The 21,544-nt window shown below is 43.6% G+C and overlaps 1 protein-coding gene across 22 annotated transcripts in view; it reads right to left on the bottom strand.

Annotated features, from left to right (window-relative positions):
* The window catches only part of LOC102907684 (protocadherin gamma-C4), a 200,658-nt gene that overhangs the window by 31,187 nt on the left and 147,927 nt on the right, over window positions 1-21,544 (bottom strand). Inside the window, exon 1 of one of the 22 annotated variants that reach the window (XM_042264428.2) lies at window positions 73-4,777. The exons of 20 other annotated variants lie outside the window; for them this stretch is intronic. In XM_042264428.2, the coding sequence (XP_042120362.2) occupies window positions 73-2,502 (2,430 nt within the window). In that variant the 5' untranslated portion in view covers window positions 2,503-4,777. Of the gene's footprint in view, window positions 1-72; window positions 4,778-21,544 lie in introns of those variants that run through there. One more of the 22 variants, XM_042264459.2, reaches the window with a different exon arrangement.

The raw sequence follows: 21,544 nt of genomic DNA, 5'->3' as shown, positions 1-21,544 counted from the left end.
TCCATACCCCCTGAACATGGTGAAGGAATCAACAGTATTAATGCATTTCAGAGATGACTTGCTAACTCTTACCTGTCCAGGGGGGGCGCTCTCTGCACCCAACACTTGCCTATAGAACACCGGATCGCAGCTTCGCAGAGTGTTCTGGCGGCTGGCCAGCGGGCTGGCGGCACCAGGCTTCTTCAGCAGCGGGTCGCTGCGGCGCGAGTCTGTGGTGAGGTACACCTGATGGTACAGGTGCGGCGGCATCAGGCCTCCTCGCACCGCGTCTGCGTGCAAGGAGGGCCCTGGTGTTCGGTACAGGGAGCTCACTGGGGCTCGGTATAGGTCCCTAGACCGCTTCCACTTGTAAACTTTGAATATGATCACTCCCAACACTGTGACTGCGAACCCCACAGAGACCAAGATTAGAGAGAGAAGTAGATAAAAGGTGAGATTTTTATTCTGTTCTCGGGGAGCAGAGCCAGAGGGGAACTCCGCCCGGGCTTCGGGAGACTCCTCAGTTACCGACACAGTCAGGGTGGCGGTGGTAGAGAGCAATGGTTCTCCATTGTCTGAGATCAAGACTGTGAGAATCTGCCTGGGTGAATCTGTGTCCTGGACTGGGCGAGCAGTGCTGATCTGACCCGTGTGAAGCCCCACGGCAAAAAGGCTCTGGTTGGGGGCTCCCAGGAGGCTGTAGGAGAGCCAGGCATTGTGCCCTGCATCAGCGTCCCAGCCTACCACCCGCGAGACCACGTGGCCCGCAGCTGTACCTCGAGGCAGCATCTCTACCGAACTCTGGCCAGGCCGGGGATACAGGACCTGGGGGGCGTTGTCATTGCGGTCAGTAACAAATATGTTCACGCTAATGTTGGTGGCCAAGACGGGGGTACCCCCGTCGTTTATGTGAGCTGTTAGTTGGAACTCTCGCTGACCCTCATAGTCCAGGGGTACTAAGGTTGTCAAGACTCCATTGTCACGATTTATTGTGAAATAGCGACCCACCAGCCCAGTTTCCGCTCCTGGCTCCAAGAGGAAGAAAGAAAGGCGGGCATTGTGCGGGGCGTCGGGGTCCCAGACACTCAGGTTTAATATAGGAACTCCAGGGGGGGTATTTTCCTCAACATAAACATCGTAGGAAGACTGGGAAGACTGAGGAGGATTGTCGTTGATGTCGGACACTTGGACCCGCACCGTGGTAAGAGCGGAGAGGGAGGGAGTTCCGGAGTCTCGAGCTGTGATGCTGAGGTTGTATTCGGGCATGGTCTCGCGATCCAGGGCAGCGCTGGTTTTTAAAGTGAAGTAATTCTTGAGGGAAGAAGTCAGGCTGAAGGGGATCCCCAGTGGAACTTCACAGGTCACCAGCCCATTCTCGCCAGCATCCAGATCAGTCACACTGAGCAAAGCGATGACAGTCCCCAGAGGGGCATCCTCAGGGACTGGACTGTACACGGAAGTGACTGTGATCTCCGGGGCATTGTCATTCACGTCCACAACCTCTACCAGTACTTTGCAATGCGCTCCTTCGGGATTGGCACCCTTGTCTTTGGCCTGGATGTAAATCTCGTGGAGTTTGGTGTCTTCGAAGTCCAGGCGACCCTTGATTGTCAGTACCCCGGTTACAAGGTCTAAGGCGAATAGCTCCCGCACCCCAGCCCGGTTGTGGCTGCCGAAGGAGTAAACGATTTCTCCGTTGAGGCCTTCATCCAGATCGGTTGCACGAACCTGGGCGACGCGCGTGCCGGGGGGTGCATCCTCCCGGACGCGCGCCCGATACAAAGACTGATTGAAGGCGGGCGCATTGTCATTCGCGTCCAGCACTGTGATACGAATCGGAAGGCTGGCGGAGCGGGCTGGGGTTCCTCCGTCCACCGCCGTCAGCACCAACTGGACATTTGGCTCCCGTTCCCAATCCAGGGCGCGCTCCAGGACCAGTTCCGCGTATTTCGTGCCGTCCTCTCGAGTCTGCACACGGAGAGCAAAGTATTCGTTGTGGCTCAGCTCATAGGTTTGTAAAGAGTTGCTTCCCACATCGGGATCGTGCGCGCTCTCGAGCGGAAAGCGCGTCCCCGGCGCCATGGCCTCGCTAATCTCCAATTTCATTTCCCCGGTGGGGAAAGAGGGATTATTGTCGTTGATGTCCTGCACCACCACTTCCGCGCTGAACAGCTCCAGCGGGTTCTCCACCACCAACTCCAGAGTTACAGTGCAGGAGGGCAGCGTCCCACACAGCTCCTCTCGGTCCAGACGATCGTTGACGAACATTTCTCCAGTCTCCCAGTTCACCTCAAAGAACCTACGGCTAGCTCCGGACACCACCCGGAGCCTGCGGGCCGACAGGCTGCCGAGATCCAAACCAAGATCCGTGACCACGTTACCCACGGGGAACCCCTTCTCTCTCTCCTCCAGGATCTCATAGTGAATGATGGTGGAAGCCTTGGTCAAGGCAGCTAGCAGAAGCAAAACTCCCACCGTTCTCCCGGGGCTTACCAGTCCGCTGCTCCCGGCCTCTGCGATCATCGCACTCAAAAGCAGCTCCTCTGGGCGGGGTCCAGGTGGTCCCGGAGGTTTCGCAGAGAAACTTTCAGCGGGTTAGCGCTTGGGCGCTGGGCGCCGAGTCCGACATGGCTTTCTGGGCGCCGCTGATTTGTTCGCCCGCTGTTCAGTCTCTGTCTCATCCCGGGGCGCCGAAAGGGGACGGGCCCGGGCCAGATCTCCAGCGTCTTCATTGGCCGACAGCGGCACACAGAGTCCCAGCCAATAACTGCACGAAGAATGCGCTAGCGCCGGGTTCTTTGAGCAGGACACGCGCTCGCGCCAGGAACTTCACTTTCCTCTGGCTGCCTTCCAGAGTTTCCTGTCCAGCGCTCTGCCAGCGCCAGGGGCGCAAACCCAATCTTCGGGCGGATCTGCCCACCTCCCAGCCCAACCAGGCCCATTAAACACTTTAATCGTTGTCTTTGATCACAAGAAAGGGGAGCGATCCAAACCGAACAAACGATAAAGCGCTGACTGGAAAAACGCCAGCACATTAGGTCTGATGGAGGGCAGAGAAGCAGCCGGACCCTGCTTGGAAGGAGGAATGAGTATTTCTGGGGAGACTAATAATATCACTTTTATGGGCCGTGGAATGTGCGTAGCTTAGAGGTAGATTCTGCCTTTGCATGCGTGTGCGTTTTCTCTCCACCAAACGGCCCCTCCCCATAAACCCCCAGTTTTATCTTTCTCCAAAAGAGACTAGAATTTGTTACTTCCTCAGTAGAGCAAATCAATAGGACTATCTTCTGTTTGGTTTAACTCTCTCTTGAAATTTAAAAAATAAGATTAAGATTTTATTTCCTTTAAAATCGGACGCCATCATTGTTTTCAAGGATGCTTTTTAAGGAACAAAAAGCAATGTGAAATTTCCCTACCTGTTTTCTTTTTCCCCCTCAAGTGTGTAATCTCGATTGGATAGAACGTGATCTCTAACACTCTCTGTTGTGAGATTTCTCATCTTCCTAAAGGTTCCGAGTTCACATTGCATTGCTAATAAAGAAACCTCCCTCAGAGAGAGAAGGGAGGGAGGGGGCAGGCCTTATGGTATTCAGGCCCTCTCATAAAATGATTGAAATGATGGGTAGCAATGCTCTATCAATTCATTAGAAAATACAAAGCTTTATACACAGAATGGAAAGTTCCACGTGTAGGACTGTAGTCTCCAAACAAACAAAAGCAATGGTTAGAATAAGGAATACAAGTTAGCTAAGAAATGAGGCAGAGCTTGGCTGTATTGGACAAGAAACTAACCTAAAGGCTTCGGAATCCCATCCCACTCATGAGCAGATGGAAGTGCTTGGTACAAAGCAAACCTCAGTTAATGATGGAAAGCAATCCATTGGGTGCTGGATCCCCAGCTTTGGAGCCTCAGACTCTACATAAATACCTCGTCCCTTCTAAGTGTAACTAAGTACGATCGCAGGCAGTGAGGTAGCCAGAACAGTTAGAAAGTAGACATAGGATTTTTCTGATTAACGAAAAGCCATGTCCTCAGCACTAACCCCATCCCCCCCCCTCCCACTCCACAGTTTTAAAGTCAGATAAGGTGGCTCATGCTTGTAATCCTGAGGCAGGATGATAGCCATGAGTTCCAGACCAGCTATACAGTGAGCTATACAGTGAGGCCCTGTTCCCCTGCCCCAAAATAAAAAATTAAATCAAAACTAGTTTTAACCACTTAAGATGACAATTGACTAGGCCACCAAGAACTGTGATAGGCATTAGGAGATGGATGCAATAGAATTTAGAATCTGGAATACGGTCCAGTTACTTGCTATTCCAAGTGTGAGAACCAATGTCATAGACAGGCCCTGGGAGCTTGTCAGAAGTGAAGAATTTGCACTTTACCAAAATACCTGGCTGGTGTGAAGACACATTAAAGTTTGATAATAACTAAATTTGGTGGATTAATCAGAGATGTACTGATTAAAATTTTTTAGTCTATTCACTATCACATGAATCATAATTTGGATTCTGAAAGCTTTTGAGGGGAAGGTATTGGGGGTTGAAACCCAAAGTCTTATGTATGTAAGACAAAGCAAGTGTTTATATCTGAGTTACACATTCCCGATGCCAGAAAACCGGCTTTTAAAATGTACACTATTTTCCTTAATTGTAAGGCCTACAGTTCTAAGACCTCTTCACAGAGCAGCAGACATCTGAGATTCCTTCTTCATCGTAGGTAGGATAAACTTCTCTAATATTCAATTAGGTCATATATTTCTCACAGCTACTCCTCAACAGTAGTGTTTCTCTTGAAATACAATACCAGACCCTGTGTATAGAATCCACATCCTCAAACCCCTCCCCCACCTCCTCCATTACACTGCTTTCAGTGCGGTCATTATCCAAGCAAGACCCTTTGTGTCCACCGGCCTTCAAGCAGGCTGTTTCCCCCCCAGGAAAGTGTTTTTCCTTTTTCCCTTTGCTTGCTTATATTCTAAATCTTTTATGTCTAAAGAAAAAAAAAAAAGACAAAATACCAACTAACCAAACAACCAACCAAACAAATGGGCTGGGAGTGTAGCTCAGTTGGTAGGCTCAGGGTTTGATTCCCAGCACCCCCCCCCCTGCAAATGCTGGGCGTGGTAGTGTATGCTTATAATCCTAGCTCTGGGAAAGCGGAAGCAGGCGGGTCAAGAGTTCATCCTTGGCTACAAAGAATTTGAGGCCAGCCTGAGCTCTATGAGACATTGTCTCAAAACAAAATACAACAAAACAAGTTTAAAATGTCAGGTTTTACTTAAAAGCAGAACCCTTGGTTGGGGTACCTTGCTTTTCCCCATTGAACTCAGCACAGCTTAAGGTTGGGTTGATTTTTATTAGCCTATATTAATTGAAGTAAGGGGGGCACCGTGTCATTTCCAAACGTGCATGTGATGGACATTTATTGTGTTTCCCCTCTGCTACCTTTGTCCTCTCCTCCCCCTTCCCCGCCCACCTCCCCACTACTCCCCCTTTTATTTTTATATCTTTTCCTCTCACTCCATCCCCAGATAGCACTTGAGAGAGAAAACATGTGATACTTGGTTTTGTGACGCTGGTTTATTTCACCTAAGCAGAAATAATTTTTGACAAATGAGATTGCATTAAGTTATTTCTAAACGCGCATACCTCTCCTACCCCAAAGAAATGAAAAGGAAAAGAGAGCCCGAGGACAGGGACCAAACCACTTCTGATGATGACTTGTGGTCTCCCCACCCATCTAGTACAGTTGTACAGTAGTGTGTGTATGCGCTCATACGCATGATGAGGATTAAAACTATTCATTCACACATGCTAAGCACATACCATGCCACCTTGCTACAATCCAGTGCTTTACCCCAACTCCCAGTTATTACCATTTTGTGTGTGTGTGTGTGTGTGTGTGTGTGTGTGTGTGTGTGTATGTGTGTTGTTAGGAATCAAACGCAGGGGCCTTGCTGAAGGCAAGCCCAGAATTAGTTTAGTAACTTGAGACTCTAGTTGGTTTGGGATACGCACATAATAATAATGTGCTTGGGAGCACACACCTGCACACACTATGCACAACCCCCCTCTCTGAACAATGTACCTAGCAACCTGTACAATGTACCTGCCTCCCAACACTGGACCTCCACCTGCATCGAGCGGCATGCATGCCCCATTTTGAACAATGGAGTAAATTTTTCCTCTTCTTAAAGCCCATCAAACTTAGATGGATTCTCTTCAGTTGGACTCACTTATGTCAGTGTTCATCAATGGAAAGGCTGATTCCTCCTAATCTGGTTCTAGGTGTGTGTGTAATAAGGTGAAACTGTCCCTATGTGAAGTTTTAGGGATACACCCCCCATTTAACGTCTCACTCCCACGCACAACGAGGCAAGGACATGGTTAAAAGCAGATGCATTGTAGGAAGGGACATACACAATACAAGTAGTTTTGACCTAATCTATCAATAAAAAAATAGAGAACCATCCAAACTATGCCCTTAGTAACCAGCTCCTTCTATTGGGTTCCCCATAAAAAGAAGCCCCAGGCAACAAACCGACACCCTTGAGTACCTGGATTGTGGTAGCCTGCTGTCAATCTTGTAATTCATTATTTTCTAATCTGTACTACTCCTTTGCTTTTGAATAAAGTTTCCGGGCTACCTCGAAGTCTGTGTGGGCTTTTATTTCATTCTTGAAACTAAAACCTGGAAACCTCCAGCCCAGCCCCTGACCACTGGTAACAACCTCTTCACACTAGCTCGGCAAGTGCTCTACTTCTGAGGCCTAAATACTTTTTAAAAATATTTGTTTATTTTTATTTTATGTGCATGAATGTTTTTATGTGCATGTATGTAAGTACACTGTGTCACGCCTAGTGCCCTTAGAGGCCAGAAGACACGGGATCCTCTGAACCAGAGCTGCAGGTGGATATGAACTGCCATGTAGGTGCTAGGAACTGAACTCAGGGCCTTTGCAAGAGCCTCTGAGTCATTTCTAGAGCCCCCTCAGATACTTTCAAATGTAGCAACTTTCATGTTACTGTCATAGTGACTCACTAACAAACTCCAAGGGATACACACCTATACACACACTCATTTGTGTGCGGTCATTTTCTCTAGGGAGCACCCCTCACCATGCTGGAGATGGACCCACCATCACAAATTTCTAGTCTCTGTCTTTTATCATTTCTGTTTTACAATTTCAAGACATCTTCTGACCCAGGAGATATAGCAAAAATAATGTTAAAATAGGAAGGGCAGGTGTTACACAGTAAACATTGAGACTTCAGCATCAAAAAGACTCCGCTTCCAATTCTGGATATTACCATCACAGTTACTTAACCATGAAAATTCTAGTTATGTTTATTTTTTGTATGTTTTATTCTCTTTTTTGTTGTTTGTTTATCTATCTATCTATCTATCTATCTATCTATCTATCTATCTATCTATCTATCTATCTATTTTTGAGACAGGGCTTCTCTGTGTAACCACCCTGGCTGTCCTGGAACTCAAGCCAGGGATCGACTGTAGATCACGCTGGACAAGCACTCTACCACTGAGCTACAAAGCCACACAACTTTTGTTTTTAACTTTGCTTTATCTGTAACAAGAACTGATAGGGGTGCCTACTGGATAACCACAGGGGCCTGAATCAACATCAAAGCTTTTCAGTAACCTTGCATGGTTACTTACGTGGTATTTTAGCACTCACAGACAGCTCAAGGATTTTAGTAAATTCATACATCCATTCAACCAACATCCTGTTTCAAAATGCTACCCTCATCCCCCAAATCTCCCCTTGTGGTTGTACACAGTCAGCCTTTGCTCCTACTCTCAACCTCCAGGAACCACATATCCACTTTCTGTCTTTGTGGGTTTTGCCTTTTTTAAGAAAAAAAAAAAAAAAAGGGATTCAACCCAGGGGCATGTTAGGCTAGTGCTCTATTACTGAACAACACCTTAGCCCCACGGTTCTGATTCTATAGAATTTTCATTAAAAAGGAATTACAGACAACCCTGCAGTACACTGACCTCCATAGACAGAGCCCTGGGAAACCGGGCTTCACTGAGGACAGACAAATAAAAGTGGAACATCCTGGCCATTGGTGACGTCACAAAGAGCCGAGGAGAGAAGGGGAACGGTGCCAGCAGCTTTATGAAAAGCGGCTGTTCAGCTGAAGGAAAATGTGCCACACGAAAGATGAAAGCTGGATACAGAGAAAAAGGGAGCCATCAGGGACAAAAATAGCGAGAAAAAGGAGGCTAAGGGAGATGAAGAGAAGGGGATGAAGATGATTATAAATAAATTAGTCCCAGCATGGGTTGTTTCTTGCATAGAAGCATTTAGCAACCCCTCCCCCCTTTTGCCAGATACAACACAATCTTTTTATTTATTATTATTAAAAATTATTATTATTATTATTATTATTATTATTATTATTATTATTATTATTTGAGACAGGGTTTCTCTATGTAGCCCTGGCTGACCTGGAACTCTCTCTGTAGACCTGGAGACTCAGAGATCTGAGTCTCTGGCCTGGAACTCAGAGATCCGATCACCTCTGCCTCCCCAGTGCTAGGATTAAAGGCGTGCACCACCCCTAACCAGCCAGCACAACCTTTAAAGAAAAGAATTGGCTGTACGACGCTGCGGCACATTTGTTTCTGAGCTGCAGTCCCTGCACCTCTCTGTGGTGGCATCACCATGCAGCCCTCACTGGCCGGGAACTCAGTATAGAGACTAGATCGGCCTCAGACTCACAGATAGTGGGAAAGTATGAGCCACTGCCTCAGGCCTGCGATGTCTCTTTCCCCTTAAACAAGTGTGTGTGTGTGTGTGTGTGTGTGTGTGTGTGTGTGTGTTTTCCCAGTACCTATCCTAGCATTCACAATAACCACTAACCTTGCCTGCTATAGTTTAGGGGTTGCAAATTGGCATAAGAATTTAGAGCAGCCCAAATCACTTGGGGATGGTAGTTCTCCGATGGCGCTCACATGAAGCAATTGTTCTGCTAGGTGAGGGTCACTTTGTAATTGAAAAAGAAAAAAAGAAAACTTCAGCATCAGCTGTTCCGTTGACATTCTTAATGTTTCTAGGCAAATATAATTTCTATCAGAAGCAAAAGAATTATGAAAACATGTACTCTTTTGTAGCTGGCATCTTGAGATAATGTCTGAGCCAGTGCTGATTTCTCCCTGAATTCTATTCTTCCTCTTAAACTTTCTCACCTAGTAAGTGGCACTTCTAGAGGGGTCAGAAACTCAGAAGCCACATTTTAGCATCCTCTGCATCACCACATCCAATTACCAATCCATACCAATGCTACTAACTCCAAAGTGTGTGTGTGTGTGTGTGTGTGTGTGTGTGTGTGTGTGTGTGTCTGTGTGTGCCTGTATATGTGTGTTTGTGCCTGTGTATGTGTGTGTGCCTGTCTCTCTGTGTGTGTCTGTGTTTGTGTGTGTGCGCCTGTGTTTGTGTGTGTGTGCCTGTGTATGTGTGTGTGTGTGTTTTGTTTCACAGTCCTAGGAATTGAATTCAGGGCCTTGTGCATGCTAAGCAAGTAATCTCTCACTAAGATAGGACCCCAGTGTGTGTGATTAAAAAATAAAATATATACCACTAACTCGGCTTCCAAAGTATATTTTGTTTTTTAACTTTTGATGTTTATTTTTATTTTATGTGTATGGATTTTTTGTCTGCTGCATATATGTCTGTGACCACATGTGTTCTGGTATCCAAGGAGGTCAGAAGAAGGTATCAGATCCTCTGAAACTACCATTACAGACAATTGTTAGCCACCATGTGAGTGCTGGGAATTGGACCCTGGTCTTCTGGAAGAGCAGCCAGTGCTCTTAACTACTGAGCTATCTCTCAAGGCCCCCAAAATATACTTTTAAACTATCAACCACTTTCTCTGTCTACTACCAACACCTTACTCAAAACCACTTTAGATACTAAGATAGCTTCCTTTCTGATATCTTTAGTCTGTCTTCCATTTCCCATACAGAAACCTGAGACTTAACAAAACAAAACAAAAAACACACAAAAAAAGAAAGAAAGAAAGAAAGAAAGAAAGAAAGAAAGGGAAAAAAAGGAGCTTGTTGAATTATTAGGGTAGCAGAGCATTAACCCAGGGACAGTTAAGAATGGGTCCCTTCCTAACACAGACCCCTGTGTGACTGAATAGGCCCCACACCCATGACAGTACCCCTGCCTGAAACAGAGGAGACTCTCAAAAAAGACTGCTTATCCTGGGCATAGTGGCACACACCTTTAATGACAGCACTTAGGAAGGAGAGGCAGGAGGATCTTGGTGAACTCAAGGCCAGCCTAATGGACATAGCTACTTCTAGGTTAGCCATAGAAATGCATAGAGACCATCTACAAACAAACAAACAAACAAACAAACAAACAAACCAAGGATTACCTGATATTATTTTAAATGTTAAGTAATTGCCTAATTATCTAATGTCCAAGACTGTCAGTTTTATCAGAATATTCCATTCAGGAAGTTATTAAATTAAATCATTGCACTCAAGGAAAAAATATTTCTGGCCAGGACTGGTGGCTTACACCCCATAGTCCCAGCACTTGGGAGGCTGTATAGCAGGACCAAAGTGAATCCAAGGATGCCTGAGCTACTGAGCGAGACCCTGTCTCAAGAACAAAAACCAAAATAACAGATCCAGTGTTCGTGAGTGTGTGTGTGTGCCTGTGTGTGTGTGTGTGAGATATTTTATGTGTTTGTATATTTCCATTAATAACATTCTAACTATTAGCTAGTAATCTTTTAATTCAATCTAATTTATCCATTGAACAACATGCTAAGGTCAAATGAAGGATGATTTGAGGAGAATCACAATAAAAATAGATCACCTTATTTCAAACAAACACATACCCCAGTTTACACAGTGGGGAGATCCAAGGGTTTGGCAGAAAATCTGAATGGGTTAGCTTTAATATTACCTCAGGTTTACCTGAGTATTTTAGATGTTTTGTTTGGAAAAGATAATCTGCAAATTTAAAATAATTTTTGTAATATCTTCATTCTGTCTACTCTTAGAACAAGAAAAAAAATCTCATAAATATTGTAGGGGCAGGAGAGATGTCTCAGTGGTCAGGAGCATGTTCTGCTCTGGCAGAGGACCAGAGTTCGGATCCTAGCACCCACATGGTGACTCACACTACTTGCAATGAGCTCCAGGTGATCTTCTGGCCCCCATGAGCACCTGTACACTCTCTCTCTCTCCTCTCTCTCTCTCTCTCTCTCTCTCTCTCTCTCTCTCTCTCTCTCTCTCTCTCTCTCTCTCTCTCACACACACACACACACACACACACACACAGACAAATAAATCTAAAAATATTTTTGGAACAACAAGTAATGGTTTTAGAAGCCAATGGCTTTGTCTTTGTTTGCTTGCTTGTTTTGGAACAGGTCTCATGTAGCCCAGGCTGGTCTGGAACTCACTATACAGCTAAAGATAACCTTGAGTTCTGTTTTTTTTTTTCCAGACTGCCTCCTAAGTGCTGGCATTAAAGGTGAGCACCACCATGCCTGGCAGACCTTGAGTTCTTGATCCTCCTCTTTATATCTTCTGAGAAATTCACTTCACTATATATTGTTAGCTTTAAGGAACAAGTAAGTGTATTTTTCTGGTCATTAAAATCTCTCTGTACTATAGATTTATTTGTGTGTGTGTGTGTGTGTGTGTGTGTGTGTGTGTGTGTGTGTGTGTGAGAGAGAGAGAGAGAGAGAGAGAGAGAGAGAGAGAGAGAGAGAGAGAGAGATGTTTTAGTACATGAAAGTTACTATCTTATACTGTGTAGTTAAAACTTTTTTACAAACATTTATTTAGTTAGGTTTTTTTGTGTGTGTGTGCGTGTATGTAAGTGCTGGGATTAGAGGTGTGTACTATCATAAAATATATATATCCTCTTAAACATATGAAAAGCTAATAAATCCACATGATGAAAGATACTAATTAAAACTATTTTGAGATGTCTTTTTATAATCAGATTGACAAAAATTTACAAAGTTTGATGACACACTATGTGGATGAGACTGAGTGATAATAGGCAGTTCAATTTAGGGTAGGGATGTAAAATGGTGTGGCCAGTATGGAGCAAAATTATTATACCCACTGCCAAAGTTTCACATACAAACTTTAACCCAGAAATGACACTGGTAGGAATTTAACCTAAAGATACATTTCAAAACTAAAATAAGGGCGGAGAGATGGCTCAGCAGGTGAGAGCATTCTGATTTTACAGGGCACAGGCCTTGCTTCCTGCACTCACGTCAGGTGACTCACAACCGCCTGTAACTCCAGCGCCCATGGGAACCGACACTCTCTGTTGTCTCTAAAAGTCACTGCACTCAAGTGCACATAATCATACTTGCATAATTAAAAAAATAATAAAAATAAGCAAGCTTGGTGGTGCATACCTTTAATCTCACACTCTGGAGGCAGAGGCAGGCAGATCTCTGTGAGTCTGAGGCCAGCCTTGTCTCCACAGCGAGTTCCAGGACAGCCAGTGCTACATAGTGAGATCCTGTCTCAAAATAAATAAAATTTAAAATCTTAAAAAATCTTTAAAAACACATACATATATGTGTATCTGGTTATTAATTTCATTATTATTATTATTATTATTATTATTATTATTTTAAGACAGGTTTTTCTCTGTGTAACAGCCCGGATGTCCTGGAACTCCCTCTGTAGATCAAGCTGGCCTGGAACTCACAGAGATCCTTCTGCCTCTGCCTCTCACTTGCCACACCCAGCTCAGGATTCTTTTCTTTTCTTTTTTCTATTTTTAAACATTTATTTAACTTATTTATTTTATGCACACTGGTGAGAAGGTGTCAGATCCCCTGGAACTGGAATTACAGACAGTTGTGAGCTGCCATGTGGGTGCTGGGAATTGAACCTGGGTCCTCTAGAACAGCAGCCAGTGCTCTTAACCACTGAGCCATCTCTCCAGCCCCAGAATTATTTTCAATTGCAAAATATTGGAAATTATGTAACTGACAAATTATAGATGGCTGAACAGATAAAGATATATGCATATACAATGGGATTTGTAAAACTATTTTAAAAGTGAAGATCCTTCTGAGTTGAAGTAGAATGATTTCTAGGATATATAATTTTTGCTTTTGATCATGTAGAAAAACCTATGTCTTTATAAACAACAAAAAGAATGAAAAGAAATGGAAAAATGGCTGAGCAAGGAAAGAGCCGACTTCTACATTGTTATCCTCAGAACTTCACAAATACATCACACACACACACACACACACACACACACAATTTAAAATGGTTAAAAAATAATTTTAAAAAATCTAGATAAGGGAGGCCTTGGGTCTTTGAACATGCAGAAATTGATACTTCACTAGAGCTAGATATGTGTATATGTGTGAGCAATAGAGATATAAACTGAAGAATCTTCAAAGACCTCGGGGAGCTTAGAATGAGCTTCCATTGCTCAACACTCAGACCAATTAAAAAAGGTCAACCTTGAGGAGCAGGGTTAAGTCGGCACAAGGTAAAAGCTACCATAGACCAGTCCTAAGAAACTTTATAAACATAAGCACAATCTGAAAAGAAAATTGCTTCTCAGAGCAAACTTTACTTCTTCTTAATAAAGACAGTCAGTCCAAACACCCAGCAATCTAACATTACAATATATGTCACCCACTGACCAGACCAGCGTGTCCCAGTCTCCCAAAGGAGAGTCTGGAGGTGAGAACAGCATTGCCAGCCCCACCCTGAGATCACTCAGGAGTGACCCGCATGGAGCACTGACCTCTGAAAGGAATACCCAGGGATGTGATAAGCCTCCGGGAGCTAGGGAAGGAATGCTGAGAGATTAGAGACTGGATCTAGCAAGAGGCCAGACTATATTCATACTCCGTCTCCCCATCTAGTCCCTGTCTCTTCATACTAATCCTCCTTTATTTAATACCCAGTGCTGATTTAGCAGGCTAGTCCTTCCTGCTCCTGTTCTGTTTGTTGTTGTTGTTGTTGTTTTTCTCGAGAGACAGCATTTCTCTGCGTAGCCCTGGCTGTCCTGGAACTTGCTCTGTAGCATGGGCTGGCCTCAAACTCAGAGATCCACCTGCCTCTGCCTTGAGTACTGGGATGGATCAAAGGTGCCCGAGCCACACACCCTGCCCTGCTCTGTTTTTGCTCCCACCCCCTTTCTGTTTCTGTTTTGAGACAAAGTCTCACTATGCAACCCTGGCAGATCTAGAACTCACAGAGATCAGCCTGCTTCTGCCTCCCAAATGCTAGAATTAAAGGCGTGTGCCATCACACTCAGCATCTATCTTACCTTAATCTTTTTTTTTTTTTAATCTTACTTTTAATAAACTTTTCCAGTGATCCTAGGCTGGCCATGTTTATGAGATCTCTTCTGTCTCATCCTCCTAAGGCAGTGATTCTCAGCCTTCCTAATGCTGCGACCCTTTAGTTCAGTGGTTCTCAACCATCCTAACACTGTGACCCTTTGGTACAGTGGTTCTTAACCTTCCTAACGCTGTGACCCTTTGGTACAGTTCATCATGTTGTAGTGACCCCCAACCACAAAACTACTTCATTGCTACTTCATAGCTTTAATTTTGCTACTGTTGTGAAACCTGATGTAAATATCTGATAGGCTGGATATCTGATATCCAGGTTTAGAACCAAGTCCCAAGGGCTAGGACTATTTTAGGTCACCTGATTGCATTTATTTACCTCTCTCTCTTTCCATTCTACCTTTAGCCAAAATCGTCTCACTCTACTTCCCCTGATGCTTCTTCTATTTTCTTTTCTTTTTCTTTTTGTTTTTTAAGGAAGGGTTTCTCTGTGTAGCCCTGGCTGCCCTGGAACTCACTCTGTAGACCAGGCTGGCCTTGAACTCACAGAGATCTGCCTGCCTCTGCCTCCTGAGTGCTGGGATTAAAGGCATGTGATATTACCGTGTGGCCTATTTTCTTATCTGTTGTGGGATATTTGTACACTGTGTGATGATATATTGCTGTGATTGGTTTAATAAACAGTTGAATGGCCACTAGCTAGGCAGGAGGTATAGGTGGGACTTCTGGACAGAGAGGAAGTAGGAGGAGATGACCTAGGTGCAGAGGAGACGCCAGTGACACATGGAGGGAGTCGGACATGCAGAATGAAAGAAAGGTAAAAAGCCAAATGGTAAAAAGTAGATTGATAAAAGCAGGCTAATTTAAGTTATAAGAGCTAGTGAACAAGCCTAAGCTAAGGCCAAGCTTTCTTAATTAATAAGAAGTCTCTGTGTCATTATTTGGGAGCTGGCTGGAGGGACAAAAAAGGACTCCTTACACTTATCTGTTTAATTTCCATCTTTTTCTCTATCAATCCAATACTATTCACTAACCCTACACTGCTTTCCCCCCTTTCCACTGATAAATATTGTTCTGTCACTTTACTTCCGAAAATAACTGGACCTTAAGAAATAATTGGTGAATTTTTTATACTTATTGATGTATGAATGTGTGTACACATGTGTGCATTTGTGAGTGTGTGCCCCACAATGTACAAATCAAGCTCAGAGGACAACTTGTGGGAGTCAATTCTCTCCTTCCACCATGTGGGTCCTAGGGATTGATCTCAGGTAATCAATCAGGCTTGGTGGCAGGCTCATTTACCCACTGAGCCGTTCTGCTGGGCCATTTTGCTGGCCTAGAAGTGACTTTAAAAAATTGACTATTATTGTATATTCATAGTGGGTGGGTCTTTTGAGAGTGACCTTTGCAGATGATACTCTACTCTTAGGAGAGTATGGGGATCAAGCCTGGTGCCCTGAACACCAGTTCTAGCTGATGAAAATGTTACCTCAACCCACTACAATCTAGTCCCTCTTGAATACTGAAAACTTCCAGTAAAAGAATAAGAATGGTAATGTTCAAGTCCCAAAACAGAAACACAAGAAACAAGAAAGACCAAGGCAACATGACCTCTCCAAAGAGTACCAACCCCGCAGTAATGGCTTCCAATGACAGTGAATTAAATGAAATCTCATAGAATTCAAAGGAATGATTGTAAGTGTGCACAAAGAGACCAAAAATGAACCCCTACATGAATCCCAAGAGAACACAAAGGAATAGCTGAATGAAATAAGGAAGTCATTACAGGACATGAAACTGGAATTTAATAAAGAGAAATATGAATAAAAACCAAACTGAAATACTAGAGATGAAAAATTCAGTAAGTCAAAGTGTTCCATGAAAAGCCTCACTGATATACAAGATGAATCTACCAGACAAGAGGGAGAACGTGAGGGCTTGCAGACAAGGTACAAGAATCAGAATTCAGACACTGAAAAACGTAAAATGATGAAAAGTTTAAGTGGGGCATTGAGCTATGGGGATAGAACGAAAAGGCCAAATCTAGGGATTGTAGGCAAAGAAGAAGAATTTCAAGTTAAAGGCACGGGAAAAATATTTTTAATAAAATCGTAGTAGAAACATTTCCCAAATCTAGGGGGAAAGATGACCATTCTGGTGCAGGAGGCATTTAAAACACAACAGACAAGACAGAAGAGAACGTCTCTACATTACAATACAGTTCAGATGCTAAACACCCAGTGCAGAGACAGCATATGGAACACTGCACAAGAGAAACACCAAGTCACACATAAAGGCAGACCCAACAGAATGACAGCAGACCTCTCAACAGAAACGTGAAGGGCTAGGTGTCGGGAGCCGCGCAGCCTAGTCTTGATCATCATGTGACTACTTGTCCCATAGAAAGGACTCTCACTTGGCAAGGACCGGTACTCCCCAGTAGAGTGTAGGAATTTGCAAAATTCATGCAGCTTGCAGGCTCTTTTCTCTCTCATTATGTTGGTGATCCTTTGGTTCCTTGGATGGTTTCTAGTTTTACTTTGTAGCTGTAATTTTCCCTGGAAATTCTCTTCTTTCTTAAATATTTTTCCCTAAGATTCAGCGGGGGCTAATGCTTCTCAAATCTCTTATCTGGGAATTACTAACTACAACTCCTAATCCTGGGAACTTTTCTGAATCAATCGAGATAGGTACATATGAGAAAACAACACTTGGAACATTAACCATGTCTCACAGTTCTGGAAAGGAGAGCAGGGCATGCATACACAGAATAGGGAAAAATCCTCAGGAATACATAGTGCCAACTGTTGAGAGTAAGTTCCCTGGACACCAAGCATATACACTCGATGATAGGATCTGGTATGCTCCAGGAGGAAACGATGCAATACAAAATATGGTATGGATATGAGAGGACTGAGCAGATGCCATAACAAGCTGCTCAGTCTTCTCTTGGAGACCAGGCCTCAATTTTAGTTTCCTGAGACTGAGCAAGCAGTTTCTGAAAGAGCCACAAACAAAGGACAATCAATCTCCAACACCCCTGACAGCAAGGACAAGGAGGCCTGGTATGTTCAGTATCAGGTCAGGCCACACCTGAGCCACAGTCAGCAAGCTCAAGGAAATAACCAAATATGGACAAAGCCTGGGACTTGTCCAGGTCTGCCCCAAAATGGAAAACTGTAGCCCTGACCAGTCCCTGACTAGCCCTAGCCAATTAATGTACTAATTAATTAATTAGTACATATTAGAATGTACTAATATGGCCGGGCGTTGGTGGCGCACGCCTTTAATCCCAGCACTCGGGAGGCAGAGCCAGGCGGATCTCTGTGAGTTCAAGGCCAGCCTGGGCTACCAAGTGAGTTCCAGGAAAAGGCGAAAAGCTATACAGAGAAACCCTGTCTCAAAAAACCAAAAAAAAAAAAAAAAAAAAAAAAGAATGTACTAATATGACTTGCTTAAGTCAATCATACTTAAAATGACCTAACTGCTCTAGGACCTCCCCTTGGCTGTGCTTAAGAGGAGCATGCAAGCTCCTCTCCGGGTCGTTGCCATCTTGCCTTTGTGTAGGATAGCCGGCCCCAGTATGCTGGAATAAAAACACTCTTGCTGATTGCATACATGGATGGTGGTCTTTTGTGGGACTTCTCCGTATAGATCCATTTCTACCATACACAGGAGCTTATATTGGTGGAAGAAGTATGGTATAGTGAGATGGGAAAAGAGTGCCTTATCAAAGTCTGCCTTTTACAGAGAGATTGAGACATGGAACCCACTTGTAGAAAGGGGAACTGTATAAAAGCATATCTTGAAGACAGGAAAGAATTGTTTGGGTTTGAATATTGTTGTCTTTAAACCATTGTACCCATGTCTATTACTTTTTTTACTTTGTAACCACAAGTAGCCACCAGCTGACATAAATGCTGTGAGATCAGGATGTGTCTGGCTCGATATTTAGTTAAGCCTGCAAAAATGCTGAACTCTGTCTAGAATAAAGTTTTTGTACAGGGTGGGAAATTGTATTTGGGGATGCATAACGAGGAACAATGGGGGCTTTCGTAATGATTACAATGTATTCCTTAAAATATGATATATTTCTTAAAAGAAAAAAATAGGAGCCAATAATAAAGCTGTTCCTGTAACCCTGGTAAGAAAAACTCTGTGTAAGTATAAATATAAAGATAGCTTGAGCTATTCAGGGCGACTTGAGTGCAATCCACTTGGTGGTCACAATTTTGCCTTGTGCCAAGGCCCCTTCCCCACCTCAGGACCTGAAACTGAGCTGAGGCTGGACCCCAGAAGGTAGGAAATCTTGAAATGTGTTTCAAACCCTGCAAGTCAACAACAACCACAACACAGATTACTGTGCTGAGCAAAACTATCTGTCATAATTGTAAGAGAAAGAAAGTTTTTCCATGATATAAAAAACAAAGCTAAATAAATTCTTGACCATTAAACCAGCTCTACAAAAGATACAAAAGAACCCTTTGAACTAGGGGAAAGCTAAACACATCCATGAGGCCACAGGAAAGAATAAACCACTCTAGAACAGTAGTTAAGCAACAGAAGAATGGAAAAGCAACAAACATTATAAAAAATCAATAAAACAACAGGAGTTGGCACACACCTTTTGGTGACTTTGACTATAATGGTCTCAATTGACCAATGAAAAGGCATAAGGTAGCAGATTGGATTGAAAAATGGAATTCATCTGTTTGCTGCCTCTGAGAAACACACCTCATCATCAAAGACAGCTACTACCGTAGGGTGAAAGGATGGAGAAAGGTGTTCCAAGAGAGTGGTGCTAGGAAACAAGCAGATTTCAAACCAAAGCTACTCAGGAGAAATAAAGTTCATTTCACAGGGGTCAAGGAAACATCCAATCAAGAATACATTACATTTTGGGGCTAGAGAGGTGGCTCAGAGGTTAAGAGCACTGTCGACTCATTCAGAGGACCTGAGTTCAATTCCAAGCACCCACATGGCAGCTCACAACTGTCTGTAACTCCAATTCCAGGGGATCTGACACCTTCACACCAACGCACATAACATAAACTTAAATAAATTATTAAAAAAAGAGTACATTACATTTTTAGACATACATGCTGAATACAAATACACCCGATTTCATAAAACAAGTACTACTAAACATAAAGTCACAGCTTAACCCCAACACAGTAGTGCGTGACTTCAATACTCAACTCTCACCAGTAGACAGGTCACCCTGACAAAGACAGAGGAGCATCTGAGTTAGATGATGTCTCCGTCAGGGATTCCACGGCTGTGAAGAGACACCATGACCACAGCAATGCTTATACAGGAAAACATTTAATTGGGGTGGCTCACAGTTTCAGAGGTTTAGTTCCTTATCATCATGGCAGGACATGGCAGCACACAGGCAGACATGGTGCTGGAAAGGAGCTGAGAGTTCTACACCTTGATCCTCAGGCAGCAGAAGGAAACTGTGTTGGCCGGATTTCAGCTTATAAGACCTCAAAGTCCACCCCCATAGTGACACACTTCCTCCAACAGGGCCACACCTACTCTAACAGGACCAGGCCTCCTAATAGTACCACTCCCTATGGGTCAAGCGTTCAAACACGTGAGTCTATGGGGGCCATACCTATTCAAACCACCACAGATGACATCAGATCAAATGGACCTAACAGCCATTCACAGAATGTTCTGCGCAAACACTGCATAATATACCTTCTTCTCAAGTGCCCATGGAATTTTCTCTAAAATGGATCATATATAGGCTGTAAAGCAGATTTTAACAAATACAGAGAAACGGAAATACATTCTTGTATTCCATCTGACAACAATGGATAAAACTAGAAATCAAGAGACTGGAGAGATGACTCAGTAATTAAGCGTATTTGTTACTCTTGCAGAGGACCTGAACTTGATTCTCAGCACCCTATTGGGGGGCACATAACCATCTGCTACCAAGCTTTAGGGGATCCAACTTTCTGTTCTGGCATCTGCAGGCATCTGTAAACATACGTGCACATGCAGCACACACACAAACATATTAATAATAAAGATAAAAATTTAAAAACCTACCCTCCAAAATCCGCACCAAGAGGAACAATAGAACATCACAAACTCAGAGATCAAACAACACTACTGGATGACAGATGAGCCACTGAAGAAACCAAGCAAGAAAAATTTCCCAGATTTAGCCTGGGCTAAGTTAGACACTGTCTCAAACAAACAAACAAACAAACAAACAAACAAACAAAATCCTAGAACTGAATGAAAAGGGAACACAACACAACACATCAAACCCTACGGAATATAAGCCGGGCGGTGGTGGCGCACGCCTTTAATCCCAGCACTCAGGAGGCAGAGACAGGCGGATCTCTGTGAGTTCGAGGCCAGCCTGGTCTCCAAAGCGAGAGTTCCAGGAAAGGCGCAAAGCTACACAGAGAAACCCTGTCTCGAAAAACCAAAAAAAAAAAAAAAAAAAAAAAAAAAAAAAAAAAAAAAAAAAAAAAAAACCTACGGAATATAATGAAAGGAGTCCTAGGAAGGAAGGTTATAGCTCCAAGTGCCTGCACTAAAAAATCCAATGGGGGCTGGACAGATGGCTCAGCAGTTAAGAGCACTTGCTGCTCTGTCGGGGGACCTGAGTTTGGTTCCCAGCCCCCACGTCAGGCAGCTCACAACCACCTTTAACTCCTGCTGCAGGGCATCTGAAGAACCAGATCTTTGCAGTACGTATACCCACATGCAGAAGCACACATACCTACACATAATTTAAACTAGAATTAAAAAAAATCCATCTTTAAACAAATACCAGAGAACTCTCAAATAAGTAATTTAATGAGACACTTTAGGGCCTTGGGACAACAGGAACAACCCAAACCCCAAATTGCTGGACAGGATGACTTAATTATAATCAGGGCAGAAATGATGAAAATGAAATGGACAGAACACAAAGAATCAATAAAACAAAGAGTCGGTTCTTTGAAAAGATAAACAAGATAAACAAACCCTTAGCCAAACTAACAAAAAAAAAAAAGAGAGAGAGATCACTCAAATTATTAAAATTAGAGATGAAAAGGGTCATTACAACAGATGGCAAAGAAATTTAGCAAGTCATTAAGATGATGAAACTTTTAGAAGGAAATCTAAAAGAAAAATCTTTAGGACCTGAGACATTTGAGCAGTTCTCACCAAAAGCATGCTTTATAGAGAAATAGATTCA

This window comes from Peromyscus maniculatus, chromosome 19 (assembly GCF_049852395.1).
Source record: "Peromyscus maniculatus bairdii isolate BWxNUB_F1_BW_parent chromosome 19, HU_Pman_BW_mat_3.1, whole genome shotgun sequence".
In the NCBI taxonomy this organism is placed as follows: Eukaryota; Metazoa; Chordata; class Mammalia; order Rodentia; family Cricetidae; genus Peromyscus; species Peromyscus maniculatus.
This window is presented reverse-complemented; position numbering and strand designations above follow the sequence as displayed.